Below are 21,550 nucleotides of genomic sequence, written 5' to 3'. Positions count from 1 at the left end.
ACCTTTTCGTCCTCTACTTGCCGCAGTCACAGCATCAGCCCAGGCACCTACCATCCCACATGGCAAAGCTAGAAGGCATGGATGCCAACTGTCTCTCATGGAAGCTGACAGCGTACCTACCTACCTAAGTACCTAAGATTCCATCAGCTTTTGAAGGTAGAAGCAATTGCAACAACATCTACAACCTACTTCAATCATCATGTGGAAGGTTCATTGAGTAGGTGGCATTAGGTAGGAGGTAGTCTTGTAGTCCGCCAGCCAGTCCCCCAGGTCTTTAGAAGCCGGATTTTGCCCCCCTTTCGATCCCTCTCCTCTTCTTCTCTTCTCCTCATCCCAAGCCAATGATCTCAACACCATTATTAATATTGGAAGCCTCACAACTCCATAGCCATCCAGACTTCTTACAACCACAAGTACCTCCCAACGTCAGCACCCGGATCGCACAACCCAGCTCCAGCTTAGCCGTCGACAATCCTCCGCGCACAAGACTCTTCTCACTCATCAACCCCCCGCACAACTACAACTCATCCAACCAGACACCTTCCAGCTCGCCAGCCCCCCCTGTCTCAACCGGTCCTCCCACTATGCCTCAATCAACCCCCTTCGTCAGACAATCCACCAGCGCCGCCAGCGCCAGCAGCCTCTCTGCAACCGCCCCCTCGGCCCACCAGGAAGAGGTAAGCAGGATCTTCGCGGCCGCCCATTCCTTGCTATTCCATTTGTGTCCTTTACTAACGCCAAGGTGTCGGGCGGACAGGGAGGGCTGCGTGGCCGGCAAGCAAACCACGGCGCCAATGGCGAAGGGGAGGTGGGAGTCGACCGGCAGGGTCAGGGCACGGGCGAGCGGGTGTCTGTGTTGGCATGGTTGTGCGGGAGGGAGATGAGTGTGAACGCGCGCAGGACGGCTCAGCTGGTTTTCGCGACCCGGGTGCTGGCGTTGGTGTACTTGGTGGTTGTGGTCTGGATGGTGAAGGATTTGTGGGACATGGTTTGCATCATTAGAGATCCTCTTGGGAAACACACTTAGACAGCAGCTATACAATATAATTATGGGATGAGCTACGGCTCCCCATCAGAAAACGACAAGCATGTTGTCTGCTCCTGTGGTGGTTTCGAGTAAGGGCGCAGTAGACATTTCGGATCTATGGAATAATGCCATTCCAACCGGATGGAGTAATTATGACAATTTGACCTGATGGAGTAATGACATTTCGAGCCGATGGAGTAATGGAAGGAATGTGGTATAGGAGTTGGCTGGTTGGCGCTGATTCCAGGGACTTCTGAGAGAAAAAGAATCGCATGCGCATGCTACGGGTGTTTACCCCTATCTCTAGCAACCGGACCATAACATGGCGTCTATGGGCTTGAGGGAATGGTCCAGGTGTAAAAATAAACAATATGCTTACTACAGGACTCAGGCTGGACCGACTGACCATTGCTGACGTGGTCGCAAAGCTTGGGGGTTATTTTCGAAGAGGCGCGAAAACAGCTATGTACGTCTGAGTGACTGTTTGCGCAGTCAATGGATCCAGTCTATGTACGTTCGTAGCAGGTGCTCAGCCCGATATTGACATGAATAAGGGGGCTCTTTTCCCAATGTCTCTAACAGGGCCCGTATAATTCCGGGACTTGTAAGCACTTGACTAAGCACAAATCCAGACGGTGCCTCGAGAGTAAGCAAATCGCTGATAGCAGACTTCTGATAATCCAAACATCTGAAATCGGCGACATGATAGCTGGAATCTGGAGGGTGATGGGTGTACCTAGTCGAATGTCGAACTTACCCATGGCCATCAGGTATGACATGTATCTGCAGGCAAGGTAGAGAACTACGGAAGAGCTCGCTTGACATTGCCAATATGACCAGAGATCGCAACTTATCGTGCATAAAGAGATCCTCATGGCATTACGAGCTTTTAACTGACGGTTGGGCATCAATACAGGCTGAGAAACAAGGAATATCCAAGCAGCTTCCTATCTGCCCGGGGGGAGAGACTGAGACACAGGGCGGGCTCTGCACTACGTGAGATTTCGAAAATCGCCGGCCGGTCAGACCTATCATTGGCGCCAACGCTTGATTGGATGTGCCGATAAAGGCTTAGTTAGAAGACGGCATTTCTGAAAACACGCCATTCTGCAGGCTCGCCGTGATTCTTTTTCAACAGGAAGAGGGGGAGAAAACGAATGAGGGTGAAGAGAGTGAAAAGACGTGGGGATGAATCCGAGGAGGGGGATGTTGCGAGTAATCTTACATCTAGCGGCCTCGCTTCCTAGGGGACATTTGTGTCTGCAGCAAGTACAATGGCGTGCATGAAGTTCGCCCAGGAACAGTTGTTCGTCAGATGCATCGACGGGGCCGAGCCGCCCGGGTCCAATCTCCAGCAAGGGTCTGGGGATCCTGTTGTAAATCTGGTGGTTGCTGGCATGTTCGCCGGCGGTAGCGAGGCCGCGAAGGATTCGGCCATATCAATGACCAAGGCTCTTATTTGTCAATGAGACCTCGAGTCTGGCGGTTCGAAACAGGGTAATCGTTGCACCGGGTTTATTGCCGAGACATTTTGGAAAAGGGGGGACCGAAGGAAATCCCCCGATTCCTCGTAATTAATGATTCGATAAAACGGGCAGTACTGGACGGGTACTTGCAAGAAGCCACTGGGCTAGAAATTGCACTTTCGGTGATGCCCAGCTCGAACGTGTCAATTGACTCAAATAATGCCGTGGCGAGTATCTACTTAGTAGGTATACAAGCGCTGATCATCCCCACGCGGAGCCTCATACAACCATGCGAGACGGCGGCGATGCTGGCTTGAAGAAAGCGTGTGCTGACGATTGGTTCCCGATGCCCGTATGCAGGCAAATCGGGCGCACCGCCGACGTGAGTCGCCCGGCTGCTGAGGGTCGGTATACGAATAGCCATATTCGTGCGTCAGAGGGTTACTTTACCCATCTACCTTACGTATCTTGCAGCTCCAAACTCATCAGAATGAAACAACACCGAAGAGCCTTCCAGACTCACGGGGAGAATAGGAGAGCTCAGCGATATGCCACTTGCGCAGCTTGTCAGAGGTAACACGTCAGCAATATTTCTGTAAGCGGCACCGACGGAATGTGCCAAAGGTGACATCCCACATCCCAACCATGCTGAATGCCGAACGTAGCCTGACGCCATGAACGTAGAAGAAGACAATGTACGTATGCCCCGCTTTCTCCCCCGGGAAAGTGGCAGGGGTGCTGATTGGGCATGCAACGGCTGACCGACCGATAGCTGGCTGCAGGCTATACTCCGCCCCGTCAAGGTGAGCGCCAGCCTTTTCGATGCTCGACCATCGACTGGGTGAAAATGGTCAAAAGAACCATACCTCGCCCATGCTAGGCAACCGTTGTTTTCTAGCTCTGGATGCCTCGTTCCGTTTGCGAACCAAACGAGCCGCAGGCCAGGGGCGGTTGTTTGTGCGCCTGGAACTCTCCCCTATCGGCGCTTGATTGCGGTTGCACGTTTGTTTGCGCGGCAAGCTCCTTGTCGCATTCCACCCTCACGCGCTCGCGCCGAAGTACAGTGGGAACCAGGAGCCAGCCTGCTGCTGTCCGAGAGCTGGCAGCATATTCCGGGATTACCAGTAGAGAGGAAAGAAGTACTCCGGGTATACGGGTCCATGGGTTGGCAGTGAGGGTTTGGCAAAAGCGTAGTTCTGCTCATCAAGCCCGTCGAGTTTGCGCCGTTCTGTTTTTCATGACAAATAGAATCAATGAGCAGATCGTATTGCCCGGGCGACATCCTGGCTTGACCAAGCTGAGGTGCGAGATAAGCGGTTTGCACAAGGGGGGCTGATACTTGGAGCTTATATGGGCGGGCGAAGACCGCCTGCAAGATGCTGCGTATCTGCCGTGCCACCACCACCGAGCTCCTGTATGCCGTCTCAGGACTCCCCCATGATGACCATGGCTTGCTGCTTTGGGCCAACACACATCCTTGTCTGATTTCTCGCTTCAACTTCTCCTCCCGAAAACCGATGGTGCTATATCAGCTGGGACACCCCGCCATTGATCTCATCCGTGGTCATCCAACGTAGCCTTCACTGTCTATCGTTGTTCGAGGCACCGAAAACACTATCAATATTGACAGTCAGCTGCTCATGACTAGGTAGACTCATAACACCATCGATTGTTACACTCATATACCCCATCCTCCGGCTTACTACTTTTTGGTTTCTGTTTGATAGTTTTCGGACGAGAGGAGCTGCAAGTCATACATATTTCTTCGAGCTCTTAACCATCAGCGCCTCCTATTCGCGAGACACCATGGCTGGAGAACAGCCCATCGTTCGTTTTCCTCCGCACCATCCTGGACCGCCTCCTCAACACCAAGTTCCCCCACCGCCTCCACCAGAGGCGATCCCGTTTGACCTCCGCTTCGGAGGGCCGGCGGTGGAGGTGAAAAGCGTCCGTCACCAAGCAATGTCACATGCAGACATGGTGGCCATGTGCACAGACTTCGTAGCTCACCGCTATGAAAAGTGCAACAACAACAACAGCCACGTATTGGACTGCGACGATGAAGATGTGCCTAGATCTCCCTGGGAGGAGATCCTCCTGACTAGGGTCATGAGTCTATCCCAGAAACAGCTTCTCAAGGAAATTCGCCGACTGAATTCAGAGACTAAGCCCCTCTTGGAGAAGAAAGCAGCCCTGAGCCAGGGCTTGCAACGGCACATAGATCTTTCCATCCAGGAGCTCACAGACAAGGAATACGATCGAGCAAACTATCAATGGACACTCGTTCAAATAGATCAACAGCTTAAGCAGGTGCACCCGGCCACTGCCAGGTACCATACAGGACACCGAGCTGCAACAAGGCCGCACGGGGACAGAGGCAAGAAGCACCATAAGGACAAATGCAAGAAACATCATGAAAAACAAAGAGCGAACAAAAGTAGAGCTAGGAATAAAAGCAAGCCAAGAAAAGTTTCCTCTTCACGCAAGGCTAGACATGCGTCATACCCGCCGCATGAGACGTTGAAAGTGGAAAGGCTCTCACTCACGGCATACTTCAAGCGGGCACCGCGCCCGGACGTCGATGTCGCCGCTCTTTTGCAAAGCCGATTGAGAGCACGAATGATGACACGACCCACTACGTTCCAGCAACCACAAGATCCACGACCAGGGGACCCCGCTCACGGGGTCCCCATGCGAGGGCACCCTCCTCAGGGGCCGCATCAAGGACAGCGGCCTCCTGGACCGCCTGGGGGACTGCCCCATGGACCTCTCCATGGACCTCCCAGCGGACGCCCCGTGGGGATAGGTCCACCACCACCTCCGGTCGTCATGAGTGGAGGCGGCGGGGCCGGGGGCGCGGGCGGGGGCGCGGGCAGACCGCCGCAAGTTCTGGTCGGGAGTGATTCAGGTAGTAGCAGTGATGGTTCTTCATCGACGGATGATTCGGACAGGGATTCGGGTTGGTCGGACGACGAGTCTGTATCGACAGATCCGACCCAGGCCTCCTCTTCTACCAACTCATCGTCTCGTGTCGGGAGGTGCGGCAACCGTGGCCGCAGCCACAACCGCGGTCAGAGCCACAGCAAAGTTCGTGACAAGAGTCGTGGCAAGAAGAATAAGAATGACAAGAAGGGTAAAAAGAAGAGCAAAGCAAAGGGCCGGTCAGCTAGTCGGTCGCGAAGCCAGAGGAGAGAGGCAAGTCGACGCCGCCGCCGACCTCCCTACCACGAACATAGCCCCATCAGGATTCATTATAGAGGAGAAACCAACCCCTATTCCGTGCCCCACCACATTTTCAATCGGCCACCACCACCATCACCACCAGCCCCTGTTATTGTGCAGCAGCCGAGTCAAATTGAAATCGAGAGGATAAAGGACAAGGCCTACATCTCTGGTCGCGAAGACGAGAAGAAGAAGAATCGAGTCCTTGACGAGATGTCGTCGGATGATCGTCCTGCTCGACGTTTGTCACGAACCAGAGCAGGTGTCAGACACGTTGAGCGCCCCGAGCCGCGCCGTGAGACATATCGCGAGACACGCCGTGAGAGAGTCCGCATGCCACGCCATTCAACTTACCCAATCGACATCCTGGAATCGTCGGATTCTTGTTCCTCCGTTTCCTATTGCTCGACGGACGAAGACGCCACCGAGTATGAGCCTGACTATCGTCAAGCAGGAAATCGTCATAGTGCTCGGAGAGGAGGTGACTTATATCGCCACCATCGACTCTACCGTTCCCATTCCCCCTCCTCTCCACCTCTCAGAGAGGTGCTCATGTAGTCCGCAACACCTACCGCACTCGCCCCAGAGCCGACGGACATGGGCATCGTGAGCCATATGCCACGGACACGCACCATATCATCGTCGACTTCGATGACCCGCCGTATCGGCAACGCGAGTCCAGAATGAGCGATTACTCGCTGGACCGCGATGAGCTACCACAGCAAGGGAACCCCTTTGAGCCGCGGCTCGGGCCGCGACCCGGACCACGTTTTGAGTCGCGCTTCAGACACGGCTACCGACCATAGTTGAAGACGTAATGGGATCTTGTTCTTTCCAGACTGGAGTCGGATAGGGATTTGCGAGAATAGGACTGTCTTCTTTCTTTCTTTGCCGTTATGGTATCTCTTCTGCACTTTCCGAGGGCGTACCAGGGGATGGCATGTGGCTTCTTATGAATGCACGATGGTTGAATGAACTGGATGTGTTCATCTTCTCAGAAGGTGTGTGGGGTATGGTTGATGGCGGCTTCTTGTAGGGTTTGAAAATTGGACGTTGAAATGTAGGATACTGGACCGCTCATTTCTGTATCGTACCTCCAAATTCCCTTACCATTTGCGTATTATCTTTGCTGCAAGTGAAAAAGGTAATTTTAGTTATGGAATATCGATGGGATCCATTGCGGTATCCAATTAGATCCATGCCAGATGTAATTCGACGGGTTTCTGAAGCGAAGGTTGTAGTTGAGTTGGGGAAGCTGCTCGAAGAACGACCTAGGCAATATCGATAGCACCCGGGGACCCCTAGGGGTTTTGGGGTTTTCTAGGGGACCCCACGGGACCTGCAGTGCCCAATGTATATCCCGCTATTTTCTGCCCAACGTACTCCTATTGCACCAAACGGGTCCCGGTTGCTGCACTTTCACGGCGCGTAGTTGCTCAATAAGAAAGTGAGGCGGACAAATTGGTTCGCTATAGGGGATCAACCAAGCGAAAACCGAATGTATTTTGGTGACATGTGATGCAGACGGGTGGTCTCTGTCCTTCCCCTCTAGCGCTCTCCCCTCGTCATTGGTGTCATCGCAAGCGCGTGCAAAGGCTACTACCCCTCTCGAACACCCCTCGAATATATAGGGGCGACACATAGAGAGACCTGTGACAATTTCCATTTGAACGTACCACGTTGTTACGGGCAAGAAATAAAACGTGGTCTCCATCTTACGTAGCACATCGATTTGAAGAAGCTTCGTCAACGATCTACCACTTACAAGATGACGCGGGCGTGTCACCAAAGCTAAGTCCTGAGGCAATTCAATGCATTGCTAATGTACCAAGATAGTGTACTACATACATAAGTACCTAGTCTGCAGCATAGTGACAGACTGACGGTAGATAGGTAACCCAAACGCGTAGAAGATAAACTCAGTCGGTAGACGAATAGTACAACCCCCCAACAAAGGCGACGGGCTGGCCGTTTAAAGGCAAGCAGCCCATCCTCTCACCTCGTTTCCCCCTATGCAAGTGCATAATACTGCTTCTCGCAAGTATATCATGGTAGTGCCATGAGACTCAAATAAACTCCGCGGGCTTCCATCTCGCGTTTCATACTTCTAGTTACGACTGTCGGAATAGGAGGCGGAGACGGCGTCTTCTTAATTCGCTTTCTCGGGGTTCTCGTAGTTGTACAAGGAGCTGTGCCAGGCTCCTCCGTGTCTTCTCGGGCCCGTTTTGATGATCGAAGTTGGCGACCAGGCGTGGCGGGTTCGTTGATGTCGCATCCCATAGCCATTACTGCAGTCCTGTTAAAACTGGCTCCGCGGCCAACAGACAGGTAATAAACTCACCCTCAATAGAGACATTCCTTGTCACGTCCTTATAGGCTGTGACTTTAGTCGGTGTATGTGGTATTTTAATGCTGGCCGGTGTTTTGGCAGGCATGTTCAGTGATCGTTGCCGTAACGGTTGTTGACGACGTAGAGCCATGGATTTCGTCAAAGTCGTCGAAGTCCCCAAGATGCCGTCGAGTAGACCGTCTCCCGAGAACTGCTGAGCCAGAGCATGAGCAGGGCTAGCAGTGCTCTTGCCTAGCCAGGCGCCAACATCTGCGATACCTTTTCCGAGTACGAGCCGGGAGGCAGCAGCCTGTCGAGACTTTTTAGGGGGTGGCGTTTCTTGCTCTTGGGAGTTGCTAGAGATGAACTTGTCTGGATATAGTCGGTTTGCCATGCGAAGAGATCGAGTCGCCCAAATGTAGTCGACTCATCTGCGGTGATGAGCTGCTTCGACTTTCTTCCAGCGTTCGTATTCGCCTTGGCAGTAGTAGGTGAAGAATCGGGAATCTTTCGATACCGTCGGGCGGCAGCTGCGCTCCCACGACAGAGAAGAATATGTTTGTCCTTCGGAAGACCAATAGGGAGACTTTGGATTCTTCTTTTCTTCGGCGATCTCTCTCCTTGCTCGTCGAAGAATGGATCTCCTCCAGCGAAGGCCTCGGCCTGCCGCTTCAAATGGGGCCGCTTGATCTCCGAGGGCGGTGTGCCCGGGTACCCGAATTTCATAGTGCACATCTGGAGTATGTTGGGCTCCCTTGACGCGACATCCTCCCGAGAGGGTCTGATGTTTTTCTTTCGCCGATTCACAACCATAGCGAAGAAGAAAGGCGCGAGTGAGATGCTGTGTGTTGAGATCGAGAACATCAGGTGGTGGAAGAGATTGAGTCGCGCATCTCCAGGCGCGAGGGGGGCAGACCTGTCGAGCGAGGAGGCGCAATCGATCCTAAGGTAAGATATGGACAGAGAGGCCTTACGAGAGTATACCTGCGAACCGTATAAGACCTTAGCAAAGAGACACCGAGAACACGATAACTTCACCTAAGTATCGCCCCGCAACCTTCTCAACACCCACATGATAGGATCAGCTCTCTCGACTGAGCAACGGTGTTGCTGCATCCCGCCTACAGCAGGATACAGCCAATTGATCCTTTGTCTGTATGTGAATTCGTTTCCAGAACTCGATGCAATTGTTCTTTGCATAAATTCACACATTCCTGGATACTAAGGACAAAGGCCATGGTCAATTTCATCAGCTGCCCGGGTAGTTGTTTGTACGCTTTTACGACCATTTGAAAATGCCTTTGTCACGTAATTGCAGGCATAAATCGTTCCTTGGCGAACACGGTTCGTAATTGACCGCATCTACTCTTCCAATCTACGTAAATCAGGCTTGCTTGATCATCGAGGTCAACACTAGAGCCCATCTCAATAGCTATGTGATTTGATACGCAGTAACATGTAAGAACGCGTGGTAGGGATGCCGAGGCTACCTTAACGAATAGCCTTGGCAGCCTCAACGAATTGTCGTATCCGGTCGAGGTCTTGTTGCCCGTCAACTTCCACACCACTGCTTACGTCAACACCAATAACACGTCCGCCGTCCGCGCCGACGGCCTTGACAACTTCAGTGACATTGTCTGGGTCCAAGCCTCCTGCAAGTAGCAAACGCAACTCCTGGTCTTTGGCCAAAGTTGCTTTAATGCCCACGCCATCAAGCAGCTGTCCTGAGCCGGATCCGGAATCGAGCAGTGGAAGGACATGGTAGCCTCTGACGCCGATACCAGGTGCCTCTGGTGTGTACTTCTTAATGACCGGGACGGGAATGGCTGTGGCCCACTCGAGGGGTTCGTTCCCATGTAACTGAACGATGTCCAGATTATACCGGCGCTGCAACTCTAGAACCTGATCTAGGGGCTGGTTCATGAAAACTCCTACCAACAACGGTCGCGTCCTCCCGTAAGAAGTGATCTTTGATACTCCTGCCGCGAAGAAATCACTGGCGATATTCTCGGGCAATCCACCCTTTGAGTTGGAGGCCGGACGCGAGAAATCGTGGATTGCTTTCGATATGGCCGTCGCTGCCTCGTCCGTTACTGTTCGCTTCCGCCCTGGCACCATGATCATGCCAATTAGATCTGCACCTGCCTGGGCAGCAGCGAGTGCGGCCTCAGGTGTTCGAGTGCCGCAGATCTTGACCAAGAGGTGATCCGTTTCAGGACTCTTGGCTGTCACCTTACCAGCACATAGTTCCTGAATGAAGGTGGATGCATCTGGCGCTCGCATGATAGCCTCGCCAACGAGAACAGCATTCACTCCATCCTTGTGGTTGGCTACGACATCATCGTAAGTGTTGATACCGCTGAGAGCGCAGATGATAGTTTCCTTCGGGACCAGACTGCGAAGTCGACCTGTCGTGCCGAGGTCAACCTCGAAAGATTCAAGATTGCGGTTGTTGACACCGATAACCTTGGATCCCAATTCAATCCCCACCTTCATTTCTTCGGCATTCTGTACCTCTACCAATGGTTCCATCCCCAAGGATAGGGAGTAGTTGTACAGACGTGTAAGGTCCTCGACACTGAGCATCTTCACGATTAGTAGCACAGTGTCTGCTCCAGCTAGTCTGGCCTCCAGAATTTGGTATTCGTTGAATATGAATTCCTTCCGCAGGATGGCCGGGCGGTTAGGCATATTGTTAAGGACTTGTCTGACGGCTCGGAGGTCATCAATGCTGCCTTTGAACCAAGTAGGTTCAGTTAAGCAAGATATTACGCTGGCTCCGGCCAGTGCATACTTCTTGGCCTGGGAAGGCGCATCGATTTCGAGTGCAAATACACCCTTGGATGGCGAGGCCCGCTTGATCTCAGCCATGAGAGAGACATCAAAGGGCGTTTGGCGCAACCGATCCACAAACGATATCAGAGGAGGGGCGGCGTTCAAATCGTATGCAGCTTGAAGATCCTGCATACGCTGTGAAGGGATTTGCATCTGGGCCGCAACTTTCTCTCGACGATCGGCATAGATCTGTTGCAGTATGCTGGTCTTCTTCGGGGCAGCGGCGGGCACAGTGGCAGCGGACGCGGCCTGGGATGCTGAGGACTCAGCTGCATGGGTTTGGCTCTGCATGCGCTCGTTTTCGGCCCAAGTACCACCTTGCAGGCGTAAGAAGTTCTCGAACATCTTTTGCCCATCGACGGACAGTATACTCTCGGGGTGGAATTGAACGCCCTCCATGGTATATTCCTTGTGGCGCACGCCCATAATGACACCCTTAGTGCCATCGTCTTTGGGGATCCACGAGGTGACCTCGAGACATTCGGGGAGAGTGACATGGGTTCCAGCAAGAGAGTGATATCGTGTAACAGGAAGGTCCTGGTCCAGTCCGGCATACACGCCCTTGCGATCATGCTTCAAGGGGGATGTTTTGCCATGCAGGATTTCTCCTGCGAACTTAACATCACCACCATAAACGTCAAGCATGCATTGTCTGATTACCGGATTAGGCAATTGTCTTGGTAAAAGTGGGATGATGAGAACGACTCACTGGCCCATGCAGACACCGAAAATAGGAATCTTCCCTGCAAAATGTCTAATGACATCGCGGCTGATGCCAGAATCCGTGTGCGGGTGACCAGGTCCGGGGCTGATGACAAGTTGAGTTGGCTTCTTGGCGACGAGCTCCTCGATGGTGATCTTGTCGTTCCTGATCACGTCGCACTTGGCACCCGCAAGGCACAGGTACTGGTAGATATTCCAAGTGAAGGAGTCATAGTTGTCAATGAGGATCAGGTTCGAGGCCGTCGGCACTGGGTCAGCAGGCTTGGGGTGGTGAGGGGAGTGGTCAATAATGTCTTCCTGCTTGGAGGCCGCCATGGTGTTGGGTGACTAATGCTCGGAGGAGCTCAAGAAGAAATATATCCACCCAGAAGAACACAAAGAAGTCTGAAGTGAGGGGGGTTAAAGAACTCCTCTCGTAATGATGGCCAGGCACGAATTGAGTCACGCCGGCAGTTGCGGAATGAGTAAGCACAGACTGCAGAAGGGATGGAATCGGAGTCGGGTCATCCGTGTAAGGTAACCTTAAAGCTCCAATGTCACCAACGGCGGCCGCAGACCGGGCTGGATGGAATCAAGCAATGATTGTTTGCGTGACACAAAAATGCGGTATCGCCCCCCACCAAGGCTGACGGTGCGCAGTGCCTGTCTGCTGTTTGCCCTTGAGACATCCCTGTCTGAATGGGCGCAGCGATTGGCTGGCAGACGGGGCGCCCTGCTCGCTAATGCGAGGCTGCTATTGGATTTCTGGGCAGGTACAGGGATTGTTTACATGCTGTCTGCTCCTACCAGATTTGTTTGGGAGCTTGGACTTTTGCGCTTTTGAGAGAGCTTCACTCCCGCCATCCTCAGGTTAGGCTGAACTTTTTGGCAGCTTATCTCCAATCTCAAATCCGTAGGAAGCTTGGATTGCAACACTTGCGCTCGAACTCCATCATCAATCCATTTTGTAACAAAACACGCAAAGCAAAGCGTGTTAAGAAGACGCGCCCCTTCTGTAAAGCCGCCAAATTCCCAGAATTGCCAGCCACTGTCGCGTCAAGTCGATGCACTAAGCTGTCACCATTGCCTGCTGTCGTTCACAGCGATGGCACCCCAAGCCGTCGACAAGGTTTATTTACCAGATCTAGAGCCTTGCCTGAAAGGCGAAACGATTGTCCTGTGGGTAGATGGTTCTCTTCCTTCGCGTATGCTATGTACGATGCTGACCCGATTGCTCGTAGATCATGGCGGCTCTTAGCTGCAGCTCTTTCAGACACCACTGGCCATCGTCAGGGTAGCAAAGCCGTCGTCGAATTTCTCACGAACCCACAGATCAAGTCCCTATTCACGAAACCCAACACCGTATTCGAGGCCGGCGATAATGATTCTTACAAGCAAGCGTTCGAGACCCGAACCTCGGCTGTACAGGTCACCCCAACGCCAAATAACAAATACGATGTGAAGACGATCAAAGAAGACTCCCTCTGGCTTAGCAAAAACGCCCGCATCAACCTCCTTGCTGCTCTGCGCATCGTCGTCATCGAGTTCCAGTCGCGAGCTCGCAGTCAACTCGTCGGGGCCATCTCGAGTCAAGATGCGGTCAGCCTCCAGGAAGCCGCCGGCGCAACGAATGCGCAAACCTCTACGGTCATCCCCGGTCTCAACCTGTCCGGCCTGCCCGACGCTTCTGATTTAGAGTCCGACTTTGAGAAGCCCGAATCCAGAAGGCTGCGCATATTTTCCACGTACCTTACCGAGCGTTGCCACTTTGCCATGTGTACCGACTACATCTTCACATTGATGCTGCAGCAGAGGCTTCCATCTCTGCAAACGGCCACGGAAGCTACCACTAAGATTCGCGACTCGTTCCTCGAAGCCTACGGCCTGACCTCTCTCACGCCTCAAAGCGACGCGCCTGCGAAGACGTACCATGCCTTGGTGTCACGTTATTTCACCGTGGTGAGCGATAGTATAGAAGCATGCGGAGACATTACTACTGCTACTGAGGATAAAGCTCTGCACCGGGACGACCTACAGATAGAACGGATGAGGACTTTTGTCACGGAGGCAATCCATGCCATGACTGTTGCTTTCCAATTGCTGGATTTGTCAAGCCAAGTCCTTGTCCCAGCCGAGCTGCTTCAACAATGGTTCCAATTCCTCGGAGACACGTCATTCCTAGAACTCATCGGGTCAACACAAGGGCTGGGCGAGCTCGAAACGCCGGTACAATGCCTTGTGTGCTTGATCTCACTAACTATGTTCAACCTTCCACGGGTCATCAAATCTTTCGCTGGAGATGTGGATATTGATCCCAACACGGAGTACATTGGCTCATCAGATGCTCTGGAGCTAGTTCATCAGGTTGCGATGGCAGGTGCGGAACGGAATATTGTGCCAGCTATACCCATTGCTTTTGCATGGGTACCAATTCTGCACGGTATGTGGGCTTCTTATCAGGAGCGCGCGGAGCGGAGAGATGCGCTCCAGAACCAGAAGGCCATCGAGACCTACGATTCGGGAACCCAAATGATACCGGGCAGTGGCAGACGTAACTCGGCTGGCAGCATCACGACTATTGACAAGACCGGATATGATGACTTCTTGGCTAATACGCAACTGGACCGCGATATCCAACCTGCCCACATGCTGGCAGCTGCGGCCACAGACGGAGGCCTCGTCTACGCAATCGTATCTAGTCTGGCCTTTCATCTCGGCACCTCCGAAGAATCGATTTTTGCAGCGCCTGTTGGGTCTCGGATGCGGATCGTGCTATTAGACCTTTTGACCTCAACTTTCCCTTACATCGGGTATAGGAGTGAGTCTGTTGGAGCGCTGCTTGCAGTACTCTCAGGTGGCGAATTCGATTACTGGACAGCTTGCCGTCCTGCTACGATATTGCCCGAACAAAACATCGTTGTCCGCGCTCTCCAGGACCCCGCGTTTCTAAACAATTACTTCATGCAAGCCGTCAATCGGTTCCCTTTGGAGTTCGTCCCCTTTATCAGTCTGAGCCGAATTCTCGCGTGTGCTCCAAGCACGGCGGGAGAGGTGTCCGAAATGGTAGGCCAGATCTTGCAAAAAGGAGAAACCCTTACCTTCGAACTTCCTGCCCATTTCAACGCCTACCAACTAGCACATGAAGAAGACAACTCCAATACGATTTGCCTTACCGAGGACTTTCCCCTCTTCATCGCAAGCTCAAACAGGAGGTTGACGTCAGCGGAAGAAGAAAGCTTCGTGATACCAGCTGGCTCTTTAGGCCGCTTCATTGTTGACGAGGGCAGGACCGTCCAGATCGACTACCCACATTCGATCTTGGCCCTGCTTGGCAAGCGAATCGAAGCCAGTGTCACCCCCAAACATGTACCAGCAAGAACTTGATCGTCTGGAGGTCTCAGAAATGACCTATGCTATCACTTTGATCGCCACTCTTGTGAAATCGGAGTTCACAGAGGTAGCAAAGGGGACAGGCACAGCAGGCAATCCTGAAGCTGGTTTGGCGGTATTGGCGGAAGCGAGCCGTGCTCTTCCACGCAATAAGGACATCGTATCAGTGGTATGCGAAGCTCTGGATGTGCATCTCGAGGGTGAGCCAGAAATTTCTGTTCTGACTGTTCTGAGTGCTTGCTTGCAATTCCTGGATGCGGCCTTACCCCTGTGTCCTGGGCGGGTCTGGTCTTATATGTCAAGATGCACACTATTGGCTACTGAATCCAGAGCCGGGAAGCTGTCACGTCTGATAGGATCACTTGAGATGTCTAGAGAACGGTTCGACTTCCTTATGTCGGCAGTCCGAGTCTTCTCATCGTTGGTGGAAACCGCCATGAGCAGCTCCGTACAACGAAAAACGACCGTTAAAACCACTACGCGACAGAAACAAGTGGAGAACCCTTGGCTTGGAGTGTCTGACAAGATTGTCACCCAAATTACTCTTGCGATATCCCAGACCGCTGTGGACATCCTGGAGAGTTCCTCAACTTGGCGTCTGCAGAACGAAATACAGCGGTCGATCCTCCTCCGCGAGCTTCTGCCAATCATGAACAAAACCATTCTGTACACGTTCAGCATAGATGAAATGACCAGCAAGAAGACACTTACAACACCGCTGCAATTGGCCGCCAAATACATTATCGACAGCTTTTTGGCACCGTCTGCAGGAAGCCTAAGAATTCAACCTCTTTTGGCTACACTCGTTGCTGCAATCCAGTGGCCGGAAACCACGATCTTCACAAACGCATCCAAGGCGTTCACACAACGGACGAACGCGGTCCTCGAATTGGCCACAACGCTTGTCAGGGTAGCCAACTCGGTTGACCAGTCTTCAACAACCATTGAGCAACAACTATTCAAAGCTACACCTTTCATAGCAAAGATTGGCGCCGTAAACGACCAATACAGACGTTCTTCGGTGGTGTTATTAGAGGCTCTTGTAGTCAGTGCCGGCAAGGCAACTGGGGAGCCGCCCTCGCTACTTGGGTACCTAGGCCCGCAGTTATCGCGATCATTCTTACTATTTCTGTCAACGCTTGACAAGCCCTTTGACCAGACCGAAGAAGTGACTGTCATATGGCGGTTCTTCTCTACGATTGTAAGGAACAGACAACAATGGATGGCAAATTGCTTGCTCACGGGCAAAACACCACGTGACGCCAGGAATGGCCATGACAAGATGTCCAAATCATCGCCAGACTCGGTTCTGACCAGGGCGCTTGAGAGACTGTCACACATTTCTTCAATCTCCAGTTCAGAAGCGTTATGCATTCTGGATTTTGTCACTTCAGCTCAGAATTACTGGCCCTGGACGATCTTCAACCTGCAGAACCATGGTGACTTCCTCACAGCGCTACGATCCTACGTGCGAAACCTGCAGCCTTCGAATATAACGGCGAAAGTCAACGCTATGCAGGCATGTGAGGAAGCAAGACTTGCCGCTTACATCGCCGAGACATTCGCAATGCAACTCTTCCATCTGCGGCAAATGGGACAGGCCAATAGCTTAGCGAAAGAACTTGCCGCTGACCTTGACTACTTCCTCCGCGAGGGGGTGTTAGTTTCAGGTTACAACAGTACCCTCCACGCCAACTTCTCGAGGAATTTCAGCAAACAGTATCCCGTGTGTATCTTGGACAACTTCAAGCGTACTCTTCTCGAACCCAGATCACTGGGCACCGAGTATTACTATGCGTTGAGCTACGCCGACAAGATGCTGCAATTCGATGCTGGGTGGATTGGACCTCGCAACAATGGATACAAGAGCGAAATGGAGCGAGCGAATATTAACTTGTCTCTCGTAGATGCTCAAATCGTCAGTCAACCCAAACCCGAAAAGATGACTTTGTGGCTAACACTGTACATAGGCTCTTTTCCATGCTTGGGAGTTCCTCTTGCTGGAGCTAAGCAATTGCTTACCACAGCACGAAAATCTCAAGAAACAGTCGCTACAGGTCGCCGAACAGTGTCTCGAGGCCAACCAAGCGAACCAAGGCCACGAGCAGATATTCGAGCGACTTACTGACTCGAGAGTCAACCTGGCGCTCATGCTTGTCCAGCGCGTCGTTAACAACACGCCATCCGCAGGTGATGTTGCCCAGCTGTTGACGTCACTATGGGCCACAGTCAGCAGCGTTGAAGAGCCATATGGCTCAGAGAACTTGACTCTTTACCGCACTCTGCTCAAGTTGCTTTATGTCACGCTGCGTGCCCAGGTGCGGGCTCTCGAGTCTACGGCGAAGACGGCGGCAGACAAGAAGGCCATGGACAGCGCAATCACCACCGTAACCCAGACTGTCTTGAGCATACTGGATCGTACTGTGGCCAGGGGTTCCGGACGCTCGTGTCACTAGTCCATGATTCGGATGCGACTGTGTTCCCGGAAGACGTTGCGATACTGACTGCCATAATGCAAGCTTGCCTCTGCATTCCTGGCATCAACCAGAGCCAGACACAAATTGTCAACATCATGGCCGCCCATGATGCGGTACACGTGGCGGTGTCACTCTATTCGTGGTCCGACAAACTTGCCGAGAAAGGTGATCCCGTCTATGGCGAGCTGTCTCTCCTATTCCTCCTGGAACTTTCGGCCCTTCCGGTGGTCGCCGAACAACTTGCGTGCGACGGATTACTCAACCACATCACGTCTGCTAATCTGGCCACGTACCTGAGCCGGCCCAACGTGTCACCATTTGCGGAAACTGTTGGTCCACAGCGTTGCTACAGCATCTGGGCCAAGGCCATCGTGCCGCTTCTCCTGAATGTCCTGAGTGCCCTTGGCCAAACGATTGCACCTGAGGTCGCGCTTGTGCTGGATCAGTTCCCAAGTCTCATGGCGTCCAGTGTCGAACGCTTCGAGGCGCCAGGTGCCTCGCGTACGCAAGCAGCCAGGAACAGCCGTAGCTCGTTCATCACATCGCTCTCGACATCCGAGATCCACTCGCTCGCACTCATCACGCGGATCCTGTCGGCGCTCCGCGCGAACAATGCCCGTGACATCCCCGAGGTGCAGTGGGATTCCGCGGGCTTGCTGGAGAACGTCGAGTTCTGGCTTGGCAGCCGAAAGCTTCTGCGCGAACGCCTAGTTCCCCTGGGCCCCCGCGAAGCAGAGTGGAAGGGGATGAAGCCGAGCGACGCCGGGAAAGCGCGAGGGTGTGAGAGCCAGCTGGAAGAGAAGGTAGTCAACCAGTTGGAAGAGGTCCGAATGGTTCTCTCCGAGGGTCTGGAATGAGCGTGACCCATAAGAATGGTCTTTTCTCAAGATAAAGCGAGCGACTTAGATGACGTCTGGTTGCGCGACGGAGACGAAGCCACCGCCAGCTATGTAGGTGGTCAGGGGTGCCGATGTACGACGGAAAAGAAGGTGACATGTCTGTTTGCTGGCTGGTCTAGGCGTGGACAGCAGGGCATGAACGGGTTGGCTCCTTGGCGGAGTTTGGGGCGTTTCTTTTCAAGTGCCTCATGTTTGGAAAGCAATGCAGATAGAGAATATCTAGTCTGAAGCCAAAAATGGGAGCTTCATTGAGGCGCTATACAATCAATTGGTTTTGTCTCGGCCCATAGTCTTAATGCCATGAATTTCCTTGTTTGATTTTACGTCGTGAAATAACATGGTCATGGCGGAGGTGAAATTGTTTGGTGTCGTTATTTATCCTTCTGACTCCCATAGACCACGATATACAAGTGGCTATTAGGAGCTCTTTTATAGTACACGCAAGATGGCCTGGTCACATGTCCCTTACGTATTGTATTCCCCGCCAACTTGGAGAAATAGTACGCGGCTGTAGCCAGGCCAGTCTCGGTTCATCATAATACACAGTAGATTGGATCCGTTCCATCTCAGTCCTCCTGAAAAGACGGGCAAGCTAAAGGCTCACAGCGGCAAAACCCGCTACCGCGAAAGCTTTCATGTGTATCATTTCGCCATTATCCATCATACAGCAACTTCCCCTCCCACTTATAACGCTGATACATATTATTTCGGGGGCTGGGCGCCCATGGCGGCGTTGTGCTCGGCGAAGCGCTCGCTCAGGCGTTGCGACAGGGCCATCTGCTTCTGGACGCAGCGGGTGATGCAGCCGGTTTCGCGGGTCGACAGGGACTTGGATGTGAAGTCGTCGACGCAGGACATGAAGCAGTGGTCTACCAGGTTGCTGAAGAGCTGTTGGGTGTTGTCTGGTTAGCCTTTTTCTGCTGTCTACATGACGAGAGCCCGGGGGTATATCTTTGGGAGGGGAAGAGAGGGACCGAGGGGTAATTGCGGGCGCTGAAGAAAGAAGAAACACATACACCCATGAACTCCTTCATTTGGCGCTTCTGCAGGCGCTGCTCGAGCTCGCGCGACTCGGTGGCGTTCAGTCCAAGGCTGTGTACGGTTTGATGCATTAGCTCTGCTGTATAATTCCCCAATATAATTCGTTAGAAATAGGTCCCATTGTCAGGTTCACTTACCCGGTGGGATCCATTTTGGTATGAAGCGAAAGAGTATTTCGGTTTGCTGGTGTAGGGGAGAGTGCGTCGTGATGGGTGGGCGGAGGAGAGCTTCGATGTGGTGTAGGTAATAGATTGACGTCGTCGTCTGTACTTGCACTGGACTACTGAAAAGTTGCACTGCACTCTGCTAAGCTTCTCAGGCCCCAGCCTGCCAACCCACCCAGGCCGGCCCTCAAGCTTGGAGCTGAGGGATAAGATAAGATCGGGCGGGTACGTACCTATCCTGATGGGCGTCGGACGGCGGCGTCGGTGTTTCCTTTCACCGCCTTCGGCGTTCTGATTGGCTCTAGGGGACCCCTGCATCTTTTTTTCGCGGGGCAGATTCCCTGACCGCAGCTGCGCTTGGCTGATTGGATTTTTTGGGCGATAAACGGGCAAAAAAAAAGTTCTAGATAGTGGATTGTATCGATTGCAACTGATAGTCGCAGTTTGGTCCCTTTTGATATTCCTCGACCTCAACCAAGGATTCACGATCTTTTCTGCAGCTCCAACAACCCAATCGTTGGAACCAAAAAGAAAAAAACAAGCGCGACGCTTTTGAATACTCTAAACCACCGCCAAAATGCCCAAGTCCCGGAGGAATAAGGTCGTGCACATGACCCAGGTGTCCAAGAAGACGAGAGAACACAAGGAGCGCCTCCTCGAGACCATTCGCGAAGCCATCCCCGAGTACCAGCATGTCTTTGTCTTCGGCGTCGAGAACATGCGAAACACCCACATCCAGGAGGTCCGGAAAGAACTGCAGGATGACAGCCGGTAAGTCTTTTTTTCCTCCTGCATCTTCTTCATCCTCTTCATAGACCAAATCAACTAACTTTCCAATTCCTACAGCATATTCCTCGGCAAGACCACCCTCATGACCCGCGCCCTGGGCCGCACCCCCGAAGAGAGCACCGCCGACGGCCTGCACAAGCTGTCCAAGTACATGACGGGCAACGTGGGCCTGCTGCTGACCAACCGGGACTCGGCCGCGCTGCAGGAGTACCTCTCCAACGTGACGGCGGCCGACTTCGCGCGCGCCGGCGCCGTCGCCCCGCGCGGCTTCACCATCCCCGCGGGCCCCGTCTACAGCACCGGCGGCGAGGTCCCCGCCGAGCACGACGTCCCCATGGGCCACACCCTCGAGCCCGAGCTGCGCCGCCTCGGCGTCCCCACCCGCATGGTCAAGGGCAAGATCGTCCTGGGCGAGGAGGACGGCTCCAGCGAGGGCCACGTCGTCTGCCGCGAGGGCGACGTGCTCGAGGCCCGCCAGACCCGCCTCCTCAAGCTCTTCAGCGTCTGCCTCAGCGACTTCGCCATCAAGATCCGCGCCTACTGGAGCGCCTCCAGCGGCGAGGTCACCGTCGTCGACGACGACGAGATGGAGGCTGACTCGTAGAGGAAAGGGAAAAGAAAAATACGACTCTTGTTTTCGCTGTGGAATTTTTCTTGTTTGCTAGATTCATTTGCATCATAAGGGCGATACCACACATTCGATGATCTGGTTCGGTTCACACGGTTGGGGACATTACGGCGTTCAGGTATAGGGAAAATTATTGTCAATTCGAGACTTTCTCATCAAACAAAAGTCGCCGACATTGCGTGCATGGTGAAATAGAAACAACTAATCAATTGTATGCATGACGAATAGACCACTTACTAGTGGCCCCTATAACCGTCGAGGTTCGCTCTACATCACGGGTAGCACGGAAAACCCCAATGATACTAATAAGAAAACGCGAGCTGTATTCATGGTAGCTGATGGTCGTAAAGACCAAGGCAAACGCTAGCAACTGCTCTCGAGCCGCTCAGCGCCATAAAACAGCGTTACTTGGAAGCTACCTACTCTTACACCAATACATTGGGATGATGAACCAATCCTCCCTTCCCATCTCCGTTTTTTTCCCGACGAGTCGTACCAAAATCAAGCGCGACGTGTACCTATGGGCCAGTAGGTGTTGAATGGTGTTATCATTCCTTACCTCTGACCTTACCTCGCAAGAG

General features: G+C 53.0%; 9 protein-coding genes across 9 annotated transcripts; 6 read left to right on the top strand and 3 right to left on the bottom strand.

Moving 5' to 3' along the window:
* Positions 1 to 584: 584 nt before the first annotated feature.
* PG997_012560 (uncharacterized protein) lies at positions 585 to 1,027 on the top strand (the record flags this gene model as incomplete). The annotated part of the gene is made up of 2 exons (XM_066816874.1): positions 585 to 677; positions 743 to 1,027. The coding sequence occupies 2 exons, from the start codon at positions 585 to 587 to the stop codon at positions 1,025 to 1,027; spliced, it is 378 nt and encodes a 125-aa protein (XP_066662566.1).
* A 1,274-nt stretch (positions 1,028 to 2,301) lies between these two features.
* PG997_012559 (uncharacterized protein) lies at positions 2,302 to 2,496 on the top strand (the record flags this gene model as incomplete). The annotated part of the gene is made up of 1 exon (XM_066816873.1): positions 2,302 to 2,496. One exon carries the CDS (start codon positions 2,302 to 2,304, stop codon positions 2,494 to 2,496), a length of 195 nt encoding a protein of 64 aa, XP_066662565.1.
* A 1,803-nt stretch (positions 2,497 to 4,299) lies between these two features.
* On the top strand, positions 4,300 to 6,521 carry PG997_012558 (uncharacterized protein; the record flags this gene model as incomplete). The annotated part of the gene is made up of 2 exons (XM_066816872.1): positions 4,300 to 6,175; positions 6,274 to 6,521. 2 exons carry the CDS (start codon positions 4,300 to 4,302, stop codon positions 6,519 to 6,521), a joined length of 2,124 nt encoding a protein of 707 aa, XP_066662564.1.
* Positions 6,522 to 7,761: 1,240 nt separating this feature from the next.
* Positions 7,762 to 8,857, bottom strand: PG997_012557 (uncharacterized protein; the record flags this gene model as incomplete). The annotated part of the gene is made up of 3 exons (XM_066816871.1): positions 7,762 to 8,003; positions 8,057 to 8,314; positions 8,365 to 8,857. 3 exons carry the CDS (start codon positions 8,855 to 8,857, stop codon positions 7,762 to 7,764), a joined length of 993 nt encoding a protein of 330 aa, XP_066662563.1.
* Positions 8,858 to 9,535: 678 nt separating this feature from the next.
* Positions 9,536 to 11,917, bottom strand: PG997_012556 (indole-3-glycerol phosphate synthase; the record flags this gene model as incomplete). Its single annotated transcript, XM_066816870.1, has 2 exons — positions 9,536 to 11,531; positions 11,589 to 11,917. The coding sequence occupies 2 exons, from the start codon at positions 11,915 to 11,917 to the stop codon at positions 9,536 to 9,538; spliced, it is 2,325 nt and encodes a 774-aa protein (XP_066662562.1).
* A 769-nt stretch (positions 11,918 to 12,686) lies between these two features.
* Positions 12,687 to 17,427, top strand: PG997_012555 (uncharacterized protein; the record flags this gene model as incomplete). Its single annotated transcript, XM_066816869.1, has 4 exons — positions 12,687 to 12,795; positions 12,846 to 14,932; positions 14,976 to 16,889; positions 16,942 to 17,427. 4 exons carry the CDS (start codon positions 12,687 to 12,689, stop codon positions 17,425 to 17,427), a joined length of 4,596 nt encoding a protein of 1,531 aa, XP_066662561.1.
* A 56-nt stretch (positions 17,428 to 17,483) lies between these two features.
* PG997_012554 (uncharacterized protein) lies at positions 17,484 to 18,305 on the top strand (the record flags this gene model as incomplete). Its single annotated transcript, XM_066816868.1, has 1 exon — positions 17,484 to 18,305. One exon carries the CDS (start codon positions 17,484 to 17,486, stop codon positions 18,303 to 18,305), a length of 822 nt encoding a protein of 273 aa, XP_066662560.1.
* A 744-nt stretch (positions 18,306 to 19,049) lies between these two features.
* PG997_012553 (putative translocase of inner membrane) lies at positions 19,050 to 19,556 on the bottom strand (the record flags this gene model as incomplete). The annotated part of the gene is made up of 3 exons (XM_066816867.1): positions 19,526 to 19,556; positions 19,364 to 19,439; positions 19,050 to 19,235 (listed from the first exon to the last, which is right to left on the bottom strand). Exons 1-3 carry the CDS (start codon positions 19,537 to 19,539, stop codon positions 19,050 to 19,052), a joined length of 276 nt encoding a protein of 91 aa, XP_066662559.1. The 5' UTR covers positions 19,540 to 19,556.
* Positions 19,557 to 20,129: 573 nt separating this feature from the next.
* On the top strand, positions 20,130 to 20,945 carry PG997_012552 (mRNA turnover protein 4; the record flags this gene model as incomplete). Its single annotated transcript, XM_066816866.1, has 2 exons — positions 20,130 to 20,323; positions 20,399 to 20,945. The coding sequence occupies 2 exons, from the start codon at positions 20,130 to 20,132 to the stop codon at positions 20,943 to 20,945; spliced, it is 741 nt and encodes a 246-aa protein (XP_066662558.1).
* Positions 20,946 to 21,550: the final 605 nt, after the last annotated feature.

The sequence above is a fragment of the Apiospora hydei genome (assembly GCF_038363865.1).
Source record: "Apiospora hydei strain CBS 114990 chromosome Unknown utg000009l_segment0_segment0, whole genome shotgun sequence".
Taxonomy (NCBI): domain Eukaryota; kingdom Fungi; phylum Ascomycota; class Sordariomycetes; order Amphisphaeriales; family Apiosporaceae; genus Apiospora; species Apiospora hydei.
The sequence above is the reverse complement of the archived record's forward strand: the minus strand, read 5'-3'. Positions and strand labels throughout refer to the sequence as shown.